Source organism: Pholcus phalangioides, unplaced genomic scaffold (genome assembly GCF_987345545.1).
Source record: "Pholcus phalangioides strain wild (caught in Gottingen) unplaced genomic scaffold, Ppha-v1.0 ptg000008l_1, whole genome shotgun sequence".
Taxonomy (NCBI): Eukaryota; Metazoa; Arthropoda; class Arachnida; order Araneae; family Pholcidae; genus Pholcus; species Pholcus phalangioides.
The window spans coordinates 52,713,167-52,735,720 of record NW_028301601.1 but is presented as its reverse complement, the minus strand read 5'-3'; the positions used below and the strand labels follow the sequence as shown (position 1 = coordinate 52,735,720).

Genomic DNA, 22,554 nt, shown 5'->3' with positions numbered 1-22,554 from the left:
TCGATAAGTTTTCTATCAATAGGAAATACGGTTTTTACTATTAAAAAAAAACTACCAGGTTTTTCATGCAAGGAGGTATAGTATGGAATGATGTGATTGCAAAAACGAGACAGGTGCGGCGTAACTTCTGTAGGTAGGGTAACCAGATTTCTATATGACGAAACCGGGAGAGCTGTCAATTCGCGACTGTATCAACATATGCGCTCACCCGGGTGCAGGGCCTCGTGATAGTAAAATCTGTTACGTTCTAATGACTTTTGTTCAAAAGAAATCAGTAAATAGGTTTGCTAGGATTTGCTACTAGGTAAAGCCAGCCCCCCCCCCCCCGAACAGAACGATACTTATCCAGGGTGTCTTCCGATGCTGTTAAGATGGCCACTAGCCTATATATATACTCAACCCGTGGCCCTCGGAGTCATCTAATATGGTCTGCGCGACTCTAAACCAAATTTTGTAAAAATGAACTATGTGGCACATTTAACATTCACTTGAATAACGTGCGGCGCAATTCCAGAGCAATTAAATGACCCACGGTGCACTTTCAGATCGTAAGTGGCCCGCGACACATTTCTACGCCAATTAATTGAAGCGAGACATATTTACGGATCCCTTGAGTGGCTGTAGTACATTTCCGGATCATCCCCAAAGCACAAATGTGCCGAAACCTAAAAAATTTCAAGAAAAAGGGTAGAAAAAAACACTATGGTTATATTTTACTGCAGAACATTTCCAGTCAGCCGAGGGTTCGTTGCAAAACATTCTGCTTTGAGCAGATCGCTTAAGTAACCAACCCGCGGCACATTTCCAGAGATCACCTCAATGACCCATAACACAGTTTCAGATCACTCAAGCGGACCACAGGGGATTTACAAATTACCTAAGTGAACCACGGCATAGTTCCGGGTCATTTAATTTAGTGGCACACGACGTTTTCAAACAAATGTAGTGGTCCGCACTCTCCTAAAGGTTAAGCACCCTTGCACTAGCCCATAGTTTCCTTGTGTGGCAACTTTTTTTTTGTCCCGTCTCGCTCCTTCGGAAATTTTTTTCTCCCATCGCAATCTAACCCATATACAATCCTATGTTATACCCGTAGCTTCTACCGCTCCCCTAGAACATTCCACCACCCCCCCCCCCCCAGGAGGCGTTAACGCCCACGTCGGGAATCGCTGCACTATCCCCTCCCCACCTCATGTTGCAGGAAAGTAACATAGCTGTCAATACAACTTTGGAGATTGAGAATTAGGGAGGTTTTTGCGTTGATCCAACTTTTGTACAAAAAAATATATATATAAAAGGGATTTTTGAAAACGATCTAGGGATTTTTCCCCCTTTCAAAAACATGACGTCGCGCAAACTATCGCCAACCTGTAGGGTTAAAAATTAGTCATTACTACTCTCAACTCAAATGTCGCCATCAGGCCTAAAACGAGACATAGACAATAGAACATATGGTCAGAACCGCAACTAAGGAGAAGGCGGGTCTGGTCAACACCAGCTAGAGCAATGTTTCTCAACCGCCGGGCCCTGATATCATTCATATCGGGCCACGAGTGATATGCCGTTTCATTTTTCCTCATTTATGTTAAGTTGGTTATGTTTGACCGGGCCTCCAACTCACAAAAATGAACGAAACCGGGCTCGAAAGGTTTGAGAACCACTGAGCTAGCTGGTATTGGACAGGCAGCTTCGGTCGGAGAATGGCGAAACGTGATGACATCACGGCACCGAAAAGATTGCGAGCGAAGGCTTCCAGCTCTAGTACAGCGCCTGAGCTGGTGTTGACTAGGGGGGGGGGGGGAGTGCCGAATTCACTCTTCAACTGCTCCTTAACACCTTAACATTACGCGGTGGTACCAAAATGCGTGCTTGCCACCGGCTGACAAAAGTATCTAGTCGCGGCCCTGCATATAGTAAAAGCAGATACAAGTCCTCGCCAATTTCGGATGTCAAAAGGCCGAATTGATGCTGGCTGTTTGGCGAATTTTTTATTCTCGCCCCCCCCCGGGGGGGGGGGGAATTTTTTTTTTTTCAAATTTGATGCCATGTGTGGTGACAATTTACATTGCCATTTTGGGGGATTAAAAACGAAAGCAACGGTCTATTTTCGTGGGTAAATTCTTTGGATATAATCTTTTCCCCAAAAGTAGGGATTTTTTACAATCACGGGCGAAATTCGGGAGTCCTTGAGATGGAATATAAATTCGTGAGCCTAGGCAGCTATGCAGTAACTAGGATTTCTGACGGGGGAGACATGCTTTTGTAACGGTATTTCTTTCTTAAAATTTGCTGCCCCGCTTGTTCCGGCCTGGAACTATATGAAAAATGTCTGCCGATTCTGAATGACCCGACAAACCTATCCCCGATTCATAGAAGAGTGGTTTATTTTTTGTCATGTGCGGGCCACCCCCGCCCCATTCTTATATAGGGCTTTCTACTCACCGAAGAGCAAGATCCTTCCTACTTATCACCAAAACTAAATTTACAAAAAAAAAAATTATTTTTTAAATACACACCGAGAAGAGTGCCAAAAGGCATACCTCTTAATATCGTGTGGGACCCCCTTTTACCCGGTGAAGTGCAGCAATATTAAGAGGTATCCCATGACTTTTGGCACTTCAGTGTACGATCGATCTCTAATCCTGGGCCAGGCGTGACATTCCTTCCCAAGAACTAAATTTATAAGGGAAAAATAGGTGTGTGTCACAGCTGACATGAAAACATTAAGGTGGAGAGAAAGTTGCTGGTCGTCTCTTATAAATGTATACAGGTCTCAGGCGCGTGCAGAGGAGAGGGAGGGTGCACTGCATTGTTTTTTGTAAATTATTAGCGGAAGGGGGGGGGGGGGTTCAAATGACCTCAGTCCCTATGGTCTGGGCAAAATACAAGACTAGTGTAAAATCCAATGACCCGACACGATACGTCACCCTTTGATGTCCACGCCTACCCTGTCTGGAGCTCAGTGAACTTCTCGGGCAAGGTGGTATTCTGGGAAGTGGAGCGCTCATACTTCGCTGGAAGTAACAGCTTATATATAAAAATCATAGCATCAGATCTCATTGTGTAGGCCCAATATACACGAGGTTAAGGTGGCCCTGGTTTTATGAACAACTCTGCTATAAATTGTGAAAGCAGTCACATTTTTCCTAACATATTTCACATCGCTTTATGGCCCTCTTAAATATTCCATGACACCGCGGGGGGGGGGGGGAAGCCAAATGGCGCCAGGTTGAGAATCTCAACAAAGTCATACGGACTCCTTATGGTACAGAGATGTTTTAAGGAAGCCCCACAGACACACACGAGCGAAAATCCAACAGAAGTGGAGTCATGACATGCGGTAACAGTGTCATGCCAACACCATCTCTATCTGAAAGCCTCGTGAAGCTCGTGACGTCACTAAGTCTATTTCACCGTCATTGCAAAAAAGGTAAAGATATTGCATGCGTCGATCAGCTATATCCAATGGCTACAGGTGAAATGGACTTCAGTGACGTCGCGGAGGCCTTCTCCTATACATGGTGTTCGGACACGCTGAGCTGTGGAAAAAGTACGACTACTATCAGAATGCAAAACTGCCGCTGTACCATCGGCTGAGTTGATTTTCTGTGGTTCCCAACTTCGAGGCGCGAATGCAGAAGAGATGCCACAAAAAGTTATCAAAATGTATTTTTTATATAAAATTTTTTCCAGCACCACACACACATCCCACACAAAATACCGGTGTTTTCGATTGATTGCATAGTTGAAGATCTTGATCAAGAGGATGGCAGGCACAAATGCAGGGAAAAACTATTTCAAACTAGAAATGATGCCGAGTTTTTAGAATGAGACTGAACTATCAATGATGAGAATTTCTAACAAGCTTGGGCCTTTTTAACAGTATCATACACCACTTTGGGAAACTCTGCCTTTCTTTGAGCCCCATGGGGGGGGGGGGGGCGGCAACTGCCACAGGGGCAGAAGATTTAGATGGGGACAAAAGAACACTGTCATAAAATTATTGAATTTTAAAGTTGTGGAGGCAGCACAAGGTGAGAGATGCAAAAATCCTAGTTAAGACCCTACCATGCCAAAAATACCTGCCTACCAATTTGCATTCTAACCGTCACAAATTGTCAACAGATCTAATTGTCATGAGGTCTTTGGGCTGTGTCCAGATGAGACCCCAGGATCATAGAAGCCAGCCAAGTTCAACAGAATAAAAGACGTGAATGTAGAAATGTGCAAATCTTCATGAGTTATTAGCGGATCAACTGCAGGTTCAGGTACATTAACTTAAACATTAATCATTATTACCCATGCGAGACAGTTATAGCCAGTGCCGTCTTAACGCATGGGCCCACCCGGGCACCTCACATAAATGAGATCCGGTTGAAATTTTCTAGGATTTACCAGGTAGGGCCTCCAAAAAAGCACTTGGCCTGGGGGGCCCCCATGATACTCTTAAGACGGTCCTGGTTTCAGCAACCCCACTGGCGCATAAGCTGCAACAGTAAAATAACCCCTGCTATGTTCCCAGTGACATGCAATGCGTCAAAAATCAGCTTTCTCTGAGAATCATTGCCTAGTATGCTAGTCATTGTCCAGTAGGCTCATTAAAATTTTGCAATTATTTTTCTCCTTCACCTGATTCAATGCTCTGTATATAGGCGACACAGCCTATTTGTGGTTCAATTTAGAGCTTCGAGAATACAAGCATAAAGATGCCCTAGAAGTAAAAGAAATGACAACACAGACTACAGTTGAAAATTTACTAGAAAGAACAGGTACTTAATGACCGTGGTTCACAAAAATAAGGTACCTGAGTAATATCAGCCATTCTAAGATTCAGTGGTTGCTTCTGAAGCAGATTTATGAAACCCTAACAAGGAGGAAATATCTAGACAGGAGAAAATATCTTTAAATGTTTCTAAAAGCAAGAGCTATTATCAAAGATTTTGCAAGTAGAAAAAAAAGGGGGGGGGGAGGGTTTCGATGTCTGTGCTTAAAATCATTCAAATCATAATTCTGCCTTAGACTAATTACTTCTGAAATACATAAAATTTCATTTGAATGTTTTTTTTCATTTATAGATTCAAATATTCTAAATATCAAGCAAAATACACTGGCATTGCCTGGAATCCATGTTCCAGATCTCAACCTGTATGATGAGATCTGATGCAATGATTTTGAAGAGCAAGTATGTGATCCTGTAGGCTGTTACTTAATCAAATGAATAACTTTGCCTGTGAGACCAGTGGAAACTGACAATATGTGAAATAGACAAATGATAAAAGTACACAGATGCAAGGCCATGCATTTGACAAGGCCTCCACAAATGTTGGAAAATGACCGATTTTCATAGAATAGATCCAACCATGTTATGCGCCCCCCCCCCCAATAAATATCTGGCCACAACCCTGAACGATGTATGTTTAGACACTGATCCGTGATGCAATTTTCAAGGCGAGATTCTATATTAATGAAAACAGTACTTATGTTGAAGAGCATGTTAAATAAGATTAGGCAAGTCTTCAGTCAAAACAATTGTATTGGAATAACTTTTTCTCAACAACACAACAAATAAATAGTCGAAGTTAACACTACTTCTAATTGCCAATACTGACATTTTATATTATATATGCTCGTGTATGTATATATATACATTTTACAAGTGTTCTACACCACAAAAACATACGATGCGAAGAATGAGTCTGTTCAAAATGTAGTTATTGTTCATGAATGCGGATTCGAACCAAAAATACCACCAGTGTTCAGCTGACTGGGATCCTCCATCTGGGGATTTACTGAAAAAAATAATATAGATTTCAATATGCAGACATCAAGGGTGTACAACATTCAGGTATGACAAATAGTTAAATGATTTATGCAGTCAATACTGAACACTATTAAGAACTACATCTGTCATATATACACAGATGAACATGGTGGATACATCCCATTGGACTTTTTTTTTCTCAAGATTAGTGAAACCAGACCCCAGTGGCACGATAGGTGCATTCATAACAGGAATGCAAATGGATTTGTATAAAGAACCCATCTCTAAACCTATCAAAGCGGACACATGTCGTAGAATGATTTCTGGAAAACTTGATTAGACAGAAAAGCTCGTGTAGAAAAACTGTTATTGGTAATTTTTAACACAAAATATTTCCTGCCAGCTGAGGGCTCGTTGCAGAATGCAAAACATTTTTTTTTGGGGTTCTAAACCAATGACCCCATAAATTAAGAACCCAATATAGCTAAAATGTCAATAAAGGAAAACGAACAGCATATATCTTTGAGTTAACATGTTTACTGCTCCAAGTAGTCTTGGAAAAAGAGTATAAGGTCGACCTGAACAAAACTCAGATGAACACTCAATACAAAAAACAAATGTGGTGGTGGGGTAAGAATGTGGGAAACATTCAAATATCTTAGCTGCTGTTTTCTTTCTTTCAGAAAAAGTTAGGAGATATAAAACTGAGACATGGATTTTAATCAGCTAACAAACATTCACATATGTCTGTAAAGATGTGAGGTGAGAATATTCTCGAAAAACGGGGATATAAAAATAGGAGAATAATCGAGAATATTAATTTTTCTTTTAAATAATTTAAATTTTTTTTTACTAATTTTTTTTATATTATGAACAACAATTTTTGGTATAATCATCCCCAATGACAACTTTTAGTTCCAGAATATTTTCAGGATATTCTCCAGGTCAGGATGACAGGTTATAAAGATTTTAGAAACCTTTAGATTAAAACCTTTAAAAATTATTTTAAAATTTTCAGAAATAAGTTAACAAAAGAAATTAAATCAAAGTTGATTGATAAAGGGAAGCTATTCTTATATAATAACCTTCATTCTAAGATACAGAACTGTTTTCTTCAATGCACATGCACTTAAATTCTGTATCATTCACATTTCTTTAAAGTTGTGCAATTCAGCCCTGTTAATTTAATTTATTTGCTTTCAAACTTAAATATTGTGGTCTACAAACTTCAATATTCACATCTTCTTGACGGGAAGAAAGACTGGGACAGAGAATATTCTCTCAAAGGACTACTATTAAAAATTACTAGAAAATATTCTTATAAAACATAATAGTTATTCTCAAGTTATTTATCGAGATTATTTATTATAATACATGTTATTACATATATTCTTGATAATACTCTCTGGAAAGATTTCGGCAACTGAAATATATTCTCATCGAGAATATTCTCTGCAAGCACTATTATTAATAACTTCCGAATAATTCTTATTATTTTCTATAATATTCCCCAGTAATTTATGAAAGTAGTCCTTCCAGAGAATATTCTCAAGGATATTATATGTAACTATATTATAAATAACAGGAGAATATTCTCATCAAGAACTTATAAGAATATTCTGAAGTTATTTATAATAGTAGTCCTAGCAGAGAATATTCTCTGAAAGATTATTCTCGAGAATTTTACATCTCTAGTCCACATCAAATACAACCAATAAGCTTACGTCCTACCTTAAAACTATGGTATTTTTCCTCTACAACCAACCACTTGGCACACTGTGTTAATGACTGTTGATAATTGGAAACATCCTGCACAATATTTAGGTATCGAGAAAACATTTCCAAACATCGTTAATATGGCACTACTTCTGGCTCATATGCGAAACACGCACACAAGCAAAGGGTTTTCGTGCAACAATCTATAAAAGACGATGTCCACATCAAATACAACCAATAAGTTTACATCCTACCTTAAAACTATGGTATTTTTCCTCTACAACCAATGAGGAATTATATTATAATCGAATTGGAAACAGCTATAACATAATGCCTTTTTATCTTTGGTGATTTATGTAAACTTCCTAGCACTTTTCTTCCTCGTCAGTGATAGCCTACCATTTTTCTTGTTAGCATTCTTCTATGTGTGTTGGCTATTATTGTTTTATTCCTTCGGCTTCTGTGTTGCTATTTCCGTTCTTTTGCTATTGGTTATCGTCTGAAGGGGACATCACCTTTAGAGATCATTAGTAATAATAGGCTTTCATATAAAGCGCTGAATTCGAAGAGTCAGTATCCTAAGTTTTGTTCATTTATACATTGTCTAGATTGTAATGGAATGGTCGCTGTATCATGGGGGTTGAGTGTCAACTGTAATTTTAATCCCGCAATAGTGGTTTTTATTGAACCCAGAGAACTTTTTATTGCCTTGACCATTATAGAATTTAAAAGAGAGTCTTAGTATTTAATATTTTTGATCCTGTATCCGTGGTCTCTAACATGCTATATTTTTATCTTGATCCCTTATTTAGTCCAACGATTTTTCATTATTGTTTTTGCTGTTTTTTTAATCATTTTTTCATTTCAACAGTCACAGTGTCCCCTTTTTGAAGTGTTGATTTTCTTTGGCAAGAAAGACACATGAAAGCATGACTTTCACTATTGGTTGGCGAAGCCTCATCAGGCTTTTGGGCATTTTTCTCGCCAAAAAGGGATTACAAGTTATTTATAAGTCCTACTAGAGAATTTTCTCCGAAAGATTATTCTCGAGAATTTTACATCTCTATACGTCTGTATCAGACTCTGAAGGGGGCATGGTTGCCACCGGGTCCCTTTAAATTATTTCTTTTTTAATACACCGTTTCAGCACCTGTCAAAATGTTGGTGCCAAAACATTCTGAACAATGACCTTTTTAAACATGATTTTTTGAAGGCACAGCAGTCGTATCCCCTTTAAGTCCTAAACCGAATCTTATTTAAAATACTCAGATTAACTGGAACATCGGCTGCAAATCAGACGCTACAACAGCAAAAACATGTGCAGAACCAGAATAGCTGTCAATGAAATGCTCTAATTCTCATTCAAGCATTCTTAAATTAGTGGATAGCCGTCTTGGGAGACTGAAACCTGTGATCGCAGTAGAAAATAGAAGCACTAGTAATAGATATCCACAGCAGGGGTAAGAACACAGAATATACCGTCATATCTTGAAAACCTGTGCGTGTAGGCGCATGAAAATTTTAGAGTGATAAATACAATTGCAGATTTGCTCCAGTAAAAATAATTTTCATGAGTGCTGCACTTTTTCAGAAAAAAATTGTAGAAATCATAGTAAAAGTCAAACCTAAGAAAGTAAAGTACAAACTAAAGAAAGAAAAAGTACAGGGCGGGCAAAAAGTCAGTAGAAATTAAAAATTCATAAAAAACAGAAAAATAACTGAAATAAAATAAAGTTCTTGTAGCCGCCTCATTTGCATATTTCCACCAAAGTCGCTCGTACCAGTCTTTTAGTTTTTTTTTTCTGTCTTAAAAAAAAATTCCAGTGACCTAGTGATGCTAACCCTGCAAACCATTTTTTATTTTTGGTTACTTTCCTGGTTTTTATTCATTTGAAGTTTGTATGGACCTTTTGCCCACCCTGCATAAGGGCAAGTGTGTTTTCTGATGTCGAAGAAAGAAATTCACATTTTTCTCATGTTGACGTAAGCCTTCTCCCCACCTGAAAGTGTAAAAATGCCAAAGACAACATATTTATCGAACATTGAAAGGACGAAAAGCTTGCTTTTAGAGAAAATCTGATGCCTGTGGTCATGAAATGACATGAATTTAAAGAATGAAGACACTCTTTTTACAGTCTGTTAGTTTCATAAATGGACCAGAGAACTGTTGACTAAAAGTTAGAGAGAGGCGGCTTCTTTCTCTTACCATTCGTAAAGATGATCATTTAGACTTATATGTGAAAAAAATCTGATGTAGAAGAAATAAAACTTGCCTTGTACATGCTGAACTGTTCCTAATGCAATTAAAACAATTCAAATATCTAGTATGCAAAACCAAAATCCAAACCTCCCCTTGTAAAACAGCAAAGAGAAAAATGTATCTTTAGACAGTAAATGGGATCAGGATTTTTTATTTGATAAGAAGCAATTGAAATACCCAAAATTTTGGAAAAGGCATAAAAATTTGGTTCACACGTCCTCCGGGACATGTTCATTCCTAGTTCGAAGAAAAAAAGTAGAGAGAAAACGTCCCAACCTTTTCCCTTTCGTTTTTACCATCTATCGTGATCGTGCGACCTTGAAAAAGTGATTTTACTACTTGGTATACTGTACTGTATTGATACACACGTGGGTTGTTAAAGAATAAGATGGATAATACCTAGTTGTTTCCCTAAATGAGAGGCTCTGCACAGAAGTTTCAAATTTTGGAGTTTTTATTTCCCTGCGGATTTTCTCCCCTCCAGTTACATACCGGAAATTAAGATACTTTAACAGCTATCTGCCAGCACCCAAAGGCAGCATCTATTACAGTGTAAAAATTCACCTTATTCCTACAAGATAGCAAATCCGCATTTTTTGAAAAATCTTAAAGGATTTGGAATGCCTGTTAAAATTAATTGTAAAACATTTTATGAGAGATGGTTCATGAAAAAACCAAATCTGCAAAACTCTACCTTGAAAAATTCATTTTTGTCATCTAGCTGCTATGTAGTAGGCACCGTTTTGCATCGCAAAATTCACGGGTGTGTATGTGGACTCTGCTTTCAGAGGAGCACAAGAATATAACTGGACTGGGGTGGGGGGGGGGGGTCAAATTCACCCTTTATATAACTGCTTCTACATTACACAGGGTGCCAAAATGCCTGCTTGCCCTGTTTAAGAAAGTATCTAGTTGGGCCCTAGATAGAAGGCACTACCCAATGACACAAAACACGCCAAATACTGGGCGCGCAAACAAGTAAGCACACTGCAAATTTCACCAACACAATTCTGACATAGCTCCCATATTCAGAGGTGAAAATATGTGGCAGTTCAATGGTGACAAATTAGAGTGGAAGGAAAATAAAATAAAGTGGAAGGAAAAAAACATAAGGGAGGGAAAATAAAATTATTCTACCAGGAAATCCCTTCACAGGGATTTATATGAATAGAGAATCAGAAAACGAGTTTCAGAGAGAATCTCATTTGCTTTAAATGTAATCAGAAGATATTGAAAGAGCTAAGATTTTTTTTTTTTATCAAAATGGAAAATCAATCAGAAAGGAATTTATAGATTGATTTCTTAGTAAACATATGTGTGCCTGTGCCTCTAACTTTTAACTACAGTGAATCCTACTTATAATGTTCTTTGAAAAATGATGTATAAGCAGGAAAACACTAAACGGGAAATGTTAATGAGAATTACTTAAAGTTGGGACTGTGAAAATAAGTAGTACTAAAATGTTCTAAATGAGAACGTTATAAGTGGGGTCGATTGTATATCTGTTTTAGATTTATTATATTTGTTAAATTCCGTGTCAAATTCTCAGTGTTAATGGGCTTCTTTGCAAGCTTTTCCTACTAGTAAATAATGAAAGTAAATGAACCTTTATAGAACATGTTTTTAGAAATGGAATTATTTATTTTGATTCACACAGGTACCTTCTCCTCCTACCCAGAACATGGCCTGCCGCTGTCTCAACGAAGAGATAAACAGGTGATCAAATACCCAGGGCATGATGGAAAAAAATCAGATACAAGTGTTACATTACACTTTACATCATACACTTTACACGTTACATCATACACAATTATGAGGGGTGGGGAACCATATTTTTTTTTCAAGATAATTTTTTTTTCAAGGCGGACCCACTTTCACTCAAAAAGGACCCAGATTTTTTTAGATAGCCTGGGTCTTGGGAGAGTACAGCAGCATCTCTGAATAGTATTAAATATTACTAACCTATGCAATGACAGAGCCGTATTTTGGAATATAGGTAATATCGGTTTCTGAGGTGCCTCCATTACTTAGAGATGGCACATGTTTCAGTCTAAAATGTGTTGATTTGGAGCCAGATCAATGGAACCCCTTGAATGGTATCAAGTAATTCCTTTTTTTAATCCTGTATAGCACTTGTATGTTAGAGTACCATAAATGGGCCAGAGAGTTATTGACTGAAAGCTTGCAATTGTGTGGCATTTTGACTCACGAAGCATTTAGAAATGGTTTACATGGTATAAAAATTATCATTGCAGTGATCAAACAAGATTGGAAGCCGATTGCGCAACTAAATATTAACAGCTTATTTCTTATCAATGGCACACCCCCCCCCAAGATAAATATTAGAAACAAAAAAGGACTCTTTCGATCAGAATAAAATTTTTTAGCATAATTCTTAATTGTCCTTATACCTATTTCCACAGGTTAAAATTTTTCCTGAAGCAGCATAGCACTAATATAATTTATTTTTATTGGAAAAAGTCTAATTACAATCATAGTTATCACTCTGAAAATTTCATGCATCTAGAAGTACAACTTTAAGATATGGCAGTTTTCAGCTGTCGTTAAATTTTTCTCTACCACTTTACTTGAGATCAGATAGTGTATTTTGCTCGCGAAAAGGACTCTTGTATACTTACTAGGTTTAAATTGCTCAGCAGAATATCTCGTGAAGAGGATTCCTACTCCTTCTATCAAAGCTAAAAGCACACCACCTAAAAACAAGTGAAATTAAGAATTTTTTGGCTTATAAAAAAAAAAAAGCTAAAACATGTCACATGAAAATCTCATCATGAGAATGATGAAAGTCAAATGAAAGTCACATGAAAGTCAAATACATAAATCTATAAATAAATTTTAACAAATACTCTTTATAACAAAAAAAATTATTCTCAGCAGTTCAAAAAATATTCTGCAGATGCTGTTCCAACTCATTGAGTTTATGATTCAGGAATATAACATTTGGCTAATACACTGTGCCATTGAAATTCACACCTGACTCAGATGAAATTAGTTTAAAATAGTAAATATCAACAATGAAATTTTGCTGAAAAACACAAAATACCATAACCAGTGCCTGAAAAATCAAATTCATAAAGGTTGACCCAGCTACTAAATAATTAGAATTTGAAACTATGGTTTTGTGTGACTAAATTCGAACCAGACCCTATAACAATGCTTTGCAATGTTCTGCTATGAGCCTTTGGCTGACTAAAAATGTTTTGCAATATTAGTCTGAAGGACCCAAATAAAAAAAAAAAAAAAAATATTAGTATTGTGTGCGGCAGGTATAATTCTTCAAGATTGTTCTGAAGAAGCAGTAATTGTATGTCTTGTTCTGAGACATACATTGCAATTATAGGTACATTCTGTTTTGGGGAAACCAGAGAACACAAATTAGGAATTTATGTCAGTGTGTTAACTAACTGGAAAATATGTTATCCTTCACAGTTAGGTGGAAAAAATTGTCCTTAATATAATTCTGCTGGCACCTAAATTTTCTCCTGATCTGCGAAGCTCTGGTCATACTGCCAGATAAATTGAGGGTTCAAACAAATGCCTCTACGGACTACCAGGAATTTTCAGTTTCTTAGAAAGTGAAAATTATACTATTCGAAAAGCACCATGTTTAAAGGATTACAATTCAGGACATCCTTAATATATAACTGGCACAGATTCATACTATCACAATTTTTTGAAATTGATAAACTGAAAAATACTTTAATTAAAATTATGAAAGGAATTACCTATAACTGCAGATCCAATCATTGCACCAGTACCATCTGCAAGAAAGTAATGAAAATAAGAAATACGGAAAAACTGAACACCTCTCTGAAGGATTTTCTTTTACAAAAAAAATATTTCACATGCTATCACGAGTCAGATTTTTACAAGAGATTATATAATTTTAAAAAATTTGAAATCAAAACAATTTTTGTTGTGAAAAAGATTTTTTGCAATTTCAAAAAATTTCTAAATCCTGTGCATCAAGTGATATTTCATCATTCCAAAACCACAAAATTGAAACAAGCAGATGCCTATTTGAATGTGGTGTTTCCCTTCTTTGGCACATTACTGAGACATTCCCAGAAATGCTTCCTATTCAGGATTATGGATTTCTTTAGTCTTCATACTGGCACCTACTAAGCAACATACTGGTTGCTTGGGTGTGGCAGAAGACACCATTTCCATCAAAAAAAATAAGGCTGCTCCAGGGCTTGACAAATCAAAAGTCAATCATAATATATAGCTTTTAATCTTTCCAGGATTTTACCCATTTTTGGCTGACGCTGCATTTGTATACCCTTTATTTTTTTTTCAATTTCTTTTCATTCAGATTTTTGTATGAAATGAACATTTTTAGGAATTAAAAGGTCTAATGAGTGTCATAATATTTTTTTAAAGTTTGTTTACAATGAAATTAGATTTTTTTTTTGATTTTTCAAAAATGAAATTCAGAAATTTTATTCAAATTTTCTATCCTAATTTTTTTTCCCTGACCATGAATAGAAATAACTTTTTGAAGTTTCCCAAAATTATAATTATTTTGATCAAACATATAATTTATATTAATTAGAAAGTTAATTGGAAATTTTCATTAATTATAACAAAACATGCTTAAGTGATGTCAAATTTTTCGAAACTTCAAAAATGATATTTAAATAGCCAGTCATCATACATGAAAAAATTTGCGCGATTTAATCACGAATTGCAAGAGCAGTCAAAAATGAGTTAGTGTTCAACATTTGTGATTTTCTGATTTCATGACGTGTTTTTGCATCATCAGACAAGAATTTAATAATAAACTGTCACTGAAGATTTTGTCGTGGCAACCTGGGATATATCAAGAGCCTATTTGATATTTGAACTAATTCATGGAACTTTTTCATATCTTTGAAATACAAGGCAACTGCATTTTTTCCCTTTATTTGGCAGTTCAAGCAAAATAAAATGGAACATACTGAAAAACTTTCAATGTCTCTTTTCTTTAGCACATCACAAGAACATCCCCAGTAATGATTGTTATTTAAGATCACCATTTATTCAGTTTTCATACTGGAACTATATAGAGATGGGACGATATTTGGCCACTATTCAGCACTTTTGCCGAATATTCAGTTTGGCCGAATAATGCTGAAGTATTCGGCCAAATATCTGTAAATCTAAGCACAACCAACTAATTTTTAAAAATTATATCAATTGGGATTTTTCCCATTAAAAATTTATTGATAATATTTTATTAAGTGGTGTATATCCGTTTCTGTGAAAGAGGTTATGTCAGGGTGAATATCTAGGATAAGGAAAACATGAAACTCAAAATATAATCCTACTTCAATAAAGTGGAAGTGAGCATGAATTACACAAGTTCACTAACTCAAGGATGTACCTAGACTAAATACGTATCGAGTTACTGAAGGGGACAATGAGCATCTAAAGAGGAAAATAAGAAAATAACTAGTAAATTTTATGATGCCTTACTAGTTGGGAATGAATAATGTGGTTGACATTCTCTTAATTAGATGAATAATTTGTAAAAAGTGTTTAAAAAAATTGATTCAGTAAGTAATATTAAAATACAAGATTGTTAAATTTTATTGTTATATCATGACAATGAAAGTCTTTCAATTGCCTTTTTTTTAAATATTTATTTAATAATAAATTGCATAAATAAAAAATTCAATCATTTAAAATATTACCAATAATTTTATTTTTAACCAAAAACATTTTATTCACAATTGTGATGAATTGTAAGAAAATTGATATTAGGCTGCCGAATATTCAGTATTCTCCCAAATCACTGTTCGTCCCATCCCCAGATCTATCCAAGTAGCACACATATACTGATTACTTAAGGTGTGGCAGAAAACTATTTTTTTAAATGACTGGTGGTAATTGATTCAATAACACATTAAAGAAATGTGTTCAAAAACCTTAACTATAAGAATCATGGGGTAGCTGCACATTTTGTACACTTCAAAAAAAAAAAAAAATTCACTTTTTGACACCATAACAATACAGAGTAATCTTATGAAACAATATTAACCTTTTCACAAATTAGCCTTGATTCTACAAATTAAAAAATATATTTTTCATACATTGCGGCAATTGATTTTTTGAACAATATCTCTAAACTAAAGGATCAATGAAAAAAATGAGAAAAATCAATCTAATTCTTAATTCGGATGGGAAAAGGTTAAAAACCAAAATTAAAATTAAATTTAAGGCCAATTCAAAAACAAAATCCCACTGATTTGTTTTAGTGTTTCCCTTCACTGGCACATTACTAAGACATCCCTAGTAATGCTTCCTATTCAGGATCACATTTTCTTTAGTCTTCATACTGGCACCATATAAGCAACATATTTGTAGCTTAGGTGTGGCAGAAGACAAATAGAATGAAAAATGAGAGTCTATATACCTTACAATCCTCGATTCATTCAATGTTTTTGACAGTAAAATACAGGTGTTAAAACACATTGCCAGATGAAGAACCTCATCAGATAAATGCATATTTTATACATTTTGAAACAAATTTTTAAGAAAAAGATGCTGAAACTCTGCAAATTTATTTTCAATGTTCCCCTTCTTTGGCACATTACTAAGACATCTTTAATAATGCTTCCTATTCAGGATCACAATTTCTGTAGTCTTCATACTGGCACCAACTAAGCAACATACTAGTTACTTGGGTGTGGCAGAAGACAATATAAAACAGAAAAACACACGCAAACCTGAAAAATGACGAAAAATGTAAAACATATATTACCTTTCATTTCAGATATATAACCTACCATTGAAAAGACTAATACACAAGTTTTCTGCTAGTTAGTGGTTTAAGTATTGAGTCTTGAAAAATGACTGAAAAATCTTAAATTCCAAAGATAAGTGTACTTTTTAAGTATTGAAATCCAACCGACACTAATTTTTTGGACATGATAAACATTAAGTGCATAGCCATACATGGGGGGACATTTATTCATATGCATAGAGGGAAAATTGTTACGAAATTTCTAATTTTCTCTCTTATTAAATAAAGGGTTAAGAATCCATCAGGCAACAATGGTTTCTGAGCCTCAATAATGACTTTTCATTATTTAGAATGTTTACACACACTGGTTTTCTACCAATGCGTTTCAGGCATTCATATGCCTTTACAATGGTTTGTCACTTTTTCAATCCTCCCAATAACTAAAGAAAACCTGGGCAGTGAAGAGTATTGTTATACCTAGTACAATATAAAAACACATGCAGAGCTTACAAATTATTTTAAAAGATGTAAAACCAATATCATCCTTAATTTCCTAAGTCATCTAATTAAAAGATATCTACCAATCAGGTAACTAATGCACAAGTTTTCTGCAACACACACACGTGGATTCAAATTCTGGTTCGAGTAACAGCTTAAACACAAAAATAACCAACACACACACACACTGAAGTATTTTCTTGTCAGTATTTTTTCCCAAGCCTAATCTAGTGTTTTCTTTCTTTGGCACATTACCAAGACATTCCCAGAAATGCTTCCTATTCAGGATCATGGATTTCTTTAGTCTTTATACTGGCACCATATAAGCAATATATTGGTCGCTTGGGTGTCACAAAAGGCATAATACATAAAAGAGAAAACAAGTCTTGAAAACAACTTGTAATGTGCAAAAAAATACCAATTCCCTATTATCCACTACTAACACAGTGAAATCCTTTTAAAATGATCTCTCAACCAAAAATTTGATTTGCTGTAACCAGATATTTACTATAGCGAGGATTTGACAAATTTCAGGCAGAAGGTGAACTAGAAAATCAATATTGGAGCCTGTAAAATTCTTTCAATGTAATTTAGTGTGCTGTATGTGCGTCTCAGTTAAAACCTTGACGTAATAATATGGTATAAGGCTCCAGAGCACAAGAAAAGCCTCAGGAGATTGACATTCGTAAAAAAACGATTGCCTAATTTTGTTTTTGCATGGGGGAGAATGGCGTGTGAAAGCGATCGAGTAGGATCGTCGTCTCAAGTGCGCATTCTTATTCTAATTTTTTATTTATAAATTCCTTTTTATGTTTGTTGTGATGAGTGCTTACTATACAAAGAACATAAGGTCACTTTAGACACCAATTTCACAGAGTTTGATTTCATTACATAACATCTTTTAGCAAAGGCAAGTTATGCAGTTCTGGAAGAGAAAAACATCATTCAGGACCATGTTTCTCAAGCGAAAACCCTGCTTGACTGCTTAGAAATTTGGCTAGTGCATAAATATTTGATTTGGCAAACTTTGACTATATCTGATCTAAAAATAATTTCTGGGACAAGACAAAACATTTTGTTCATTATGTATATCTCCCCCAAGAAAACTGCATATTTTTATAACGCATTTCAAATATGCCATCTTATCTGTGATGGTACCTAGTGTTTCAAAATGAAAAAGATACTGAAACTCTGCAAGTTTAATTTTAATGTTTCCCTTCTTTGGCACATTACCAAGACATTCCCGATAATGCTTCCTATTCAGGATCACAATTTCTATAGTCTTCACACTGGCACCACATAAGCAACATATTGGTTGCTTAGGTGTGGCAGAAGACAAATAAAATGAAAAGCAATTTATATATATATATTGTTACGAAAGATAGGAATTTAAAGAGGCTTGGGAACGCATGCAAGGTTCGCATGGAATGCGATTGTTAGAATAGAGGAACAGGATTCTAAATGGACTCAGAAATCGAGGAGAGAAGTGCGTATGTTTGGAAGGCTGCTGTAGTTTAGCAGGAAATTGAGTTTTTGTAAATAAAGATGTTTTCTTGTTCTCAGATCCTCGCTCCGGAGAGATTTTGGCCATCTTCAAAAACGCAGGGAGAGATCAACGGAATAGGACGAATCTGGTGACAGAGATTAGACAAAACCCGGCTGTGGCCGACAAAATATGTACACACTCTATAATCCTTGATTCATTCAATGTTCATGACATAGTAAAATACGGGTGTTAAAACACATTGCCAGATGAAGAACCTCATCAGGTATATGCATATTTTATACATTTTTAAACAAAATTTTATTTGGAATCGTAACCTAAAAATGCTTGAAAAATTTAGCTTATTCAAGATTGTTTCCCTTCTTTGGCACATTAATGAGACAGTCCCAATAATGCTTCCTATTCAGGAATATGATTTCTTTAGTCTTCATACTGGCACCAGCTAAGAAACGAACTAGCTTCTTGGGTGTGGCAGAAGACATAATACCAAAAAATAAATATTCATATAAAAATAACATTTACGATAAACACTGAATGCAGAGAAATCTCACTTCAATGATACCTGATATAACAAAATCTTTACATAAAGTCACTGTTGGGCTCAAGGAAAATAAGCTCAGCTAGATAAAAATTCTTTTAGCAAAATAACGAAAATAGGGAGGAAAATCTTTAGCAAAATTTGTTTCGTACCTCCTGTATGCATTTTTATGAAAGTGGTTACTACTTCTTTTGCATTCTGAGATTTTCTTTCACACTTTGGGAAAAATGTGACCGTAGCTTAAACCCTAGTTGGGCTATACCCCTAAAGTGGAATTTGCTCTGCGACGTAATTTCAGCAATCAGTGCTACTGCAGAATAATATGGAAGAATTTTAAGACAAATGTAAGAAACACTATTATATGGGAATTTTTAATGCAGAACATTTCCAGTCAGCTGAGGGCTCATTGCAGAACAATGCAAACATTGCCCAAATCATTCTGCTTGGGGGTCTATAGCATGCTATGTATACGAGAATTTGGCAAATGATGAAGACATATTCCACACATCACAATTCTACTCAACCAAGACTCAAGTTTTTCCGATAATATGGGTTCCAGGGAACTTTGCGAGTTAGAACAGCAATAGTTTCTTCACAAATATATATTTTTAGATCTAGTATGGTAATGCATTTAGTATAATGTTAAAAAAACTTTTTCCAATGCAATGATATCCCTTCTTATTGTCATTAAACCCCTTCATTTAGATGTAATTTTAGAAATTTGAAATTACATAATTTTTTACAGTATGCTTAAAGATTACCTTAAATATATTTTTCATTCTCCTAAGAACATGCTTTGCGTCAAATTAGCACAAAAAGTACCAATGAAATTGTAAATCTCATGCTTTTCGAAACCTCATATTTCAGAAATCACAAGCTCTTATTTTGTAGGGCTATGTGATTACTCCAAGAAACTTTTCTTCCTCTCAGGTGGCATTCCGTAGAGTGCTCAATGATTTCTATTATACAAATTACTAATGCGCACTAATGAAAAACACCAAAAGAAATCTGCTGTCCAAATCAGAAATTCTGAAATCTAGTCCAGAATTCAAGTTTTGGAATGCAGACCCTCAATTCAAAAAATATTAACTCCGTATTCCACACATACATATATTTAGTCGAAATTTTTTTATTCAATATAAATATTGTTTCCGTTCATTGGCACATTCTTAAGACATTCCCAGCATTTACTTTGGTCTTCACACTGACACCAACACAGCAAAATAATAATTGATCGGGCGTGGCAGAAGACAGCATATAACAGACAGAAAAAATACTAAAGCTAAAAAACTAATAAAATACATAAGAAACTGATTTTTTTACAGGTATAATTAAGCACAACCATTATTTATGAGACAAAAAACATTTTGGTGTGCATCAGATCATAAAATTTTACTCCACACAATGGGAACTGATTTCTCTGGCTAAAGCAGTTGTCTTTTTAATTCAATGTTTCCCTTCTTTGGCACATTACTAAGACATTCCCAGCAATGCTTCCTATTCAGGATCATGATTACTTTGGTCTTCACACTGACACCAACACAGCAAAATAATAATTGATCGGGCGTGGCAGAAGACAGCATATAACAGACAGAAAAAATACTAAAGCTAAAAAACTAATAAAATACATAAGAAACTGATTTTTTTACAGGTATAATTAAGCACAACCATTATTTATGTGACAAAAAACATTTTGGTGTGCATCAGATCATAAAATTTTACTCCACACAATGGGAACTGATTTCTCTGGCTAAAGCAGTTGTCTTTTTAATTCAATGTTTCCCTTCTTTGGCACATTACTAAGACATTCCCAGCAATGCTTCCTATTCAGGATCATGATTACTTTGGTCTTCACACTGACACCAACACAGCAAAATAATAATTGCTCGGGCGTGGCAGAAGACAGCATATAACAGACAGAGAAAATGCTAAAGCTAAAAAAACTAATACAATACATAACTGATTTTTTACAGGTAAGTAAGTCCAACCATTATTTATGTGACAAAAAACCTTTGTGTTCATCAGATACTATCTCATGCTTTTCGAAACCTCATATTTCAGAAATCACAAGCTCTTATTTTATAGGGCTGTGTGATTACTCCAAGAAACTTTTCTTTCTCTCAGGTGGCATTCCACAGAGTGCTCAATGGTTTCTATTATACAAGTTTCTAATGCGCACTAATGAAAAGCACCAAAAGAAATCTGCTGTCCAAATCAGAAATTCTGAAATCGAGTTCAAAATTCTAGTTTTGTAATGCAGACCCTCAATTCAAAAAACATTCCCTCCATATTCCACATACATACATATATTTAGTCGATATTTTTTTATTTATAAATATTGTTTCCCTTCATTGGCACATTACTAAGACATCCCTAGTACTGCTTCCTATTCAGGACCACAATTTCTGTAGTCTTCATACTGGCACCAACTAAGTAACATACTGGTTGCCAGGGTGTGGCAGAAGACAATATAAAACAGAAAAACACATGCAAATCTTAAAAATTTATATTGAATATGATCCCTCATTTCTTATTGTAATGTGCCGATGGTCCCCCGGCGTAAAAGTCTGTAGTTGCCGTTACGTAAATTTGTTGTCATAAATATTGTTACTATTCACGGCAGCGGTGATCGTATGGTGACGATCAAGGCCGATCGTGATGTCCGCCTAGGATCACATGCAAATGCGGTGACCTTGAAGCCAATTGGCTTGATTAGACACGTGCGGTCGGAAGTTTTTCCTTTAAATACCGGCCGTATGTTGTAACAGGTCTGACTCTGTGCTCATCCTTTGTTTTGTTCATTCAACTGAAGCCCTCTAGTTGGACGGTTCTCCGTCTTGCTACCGTATCATTTGGCCTTAGGCTGGGAAAATAAGCTAATAGTTATTTAAAATGAAATAGTTTATAGTATCTGAATTTGTTTCCCCAGCAGGTCCGGAATTGAAAGCATTAATTTATCTTCATAGTCGAAATACTTCATTGCTGACGATAGACGGAAAGCAACGTTGCAGCTGGCCTTGTCAAGGCTACGTGCAGTAAGTAACATCCTGGAGATTCGGCTCTCAACCGACGAGAGGCCCCTGCTGGAATAGATATGGCCCTCAACCGAGAGGCCCCCCTGGAGCTGACCAAAGTGGTCCGGCCCTCAACCGAGAGGCCACTGCTGGAATAGACCCGACTCTCAACCGAGGGGCCACTGCTGGAATAGACCCGACTCTCAACCGAGGGGCCCCCCTGGAGCTGATCGAAGCAATCCGGCTCTCAACCAAGTGACCTCCACTGATACTTACGGGATACGCTACGCCGAAGTGACTATCAACGTCGGATGTCCGATCGGCATAGAAGATTGACTTTTGATGACCATAAACCGGTGAGATAGTATATTTCTGTCAATGTCGAATAGAGGGTTCTATGTTGAATTATTCTACTGTTAAAATTGTCTAACTTATACATTCGAACCTAATAAATAATATTTTCATGCGAAAGTTTATTTGTAATAATTTTCCCCTTGTCGTTTGCCACTACAATT

The 22,554-nt window shown here is 35.9% G+C and overlaps 1 protein-coding gene across 2 annotated transcripts in view; it reads right to left on the bottom strand.

Moving 5' to 3' along the window:
- Positions 1-5,515: 5,515 nt before the first annotated feature.
- Positions 5,516-22,554, bottom strand: part of Tim17b (Translocase of the inner mitochondrial membrane 17b) — a 34,711-nt gene continuing 17,672 nt past the window's right edge. For both annotated transcript variants that reach the window (XM_089234898.1, XM_089234899.1), the window contains exons 5-7: positions 13,484-13,519; positions 12,377-12,451; positions 5,516-5,789 (exon numbers count right to left, since the gene is read on the bottom strand). In XM_089234898.1, coding sequence (XP_089091024.1) covers positions 5,719-5,789; positions 12,377-12,451; positions 13,484-13,519 — 182 coding nt within the window. In that variant the 3' untranslated portion in view covers positions 5,516-5,718. The remainder of the gene's footprint in view (positions 5,790-12,376; positions 12,452-13,483; positions 13,520-22,554) is intronic.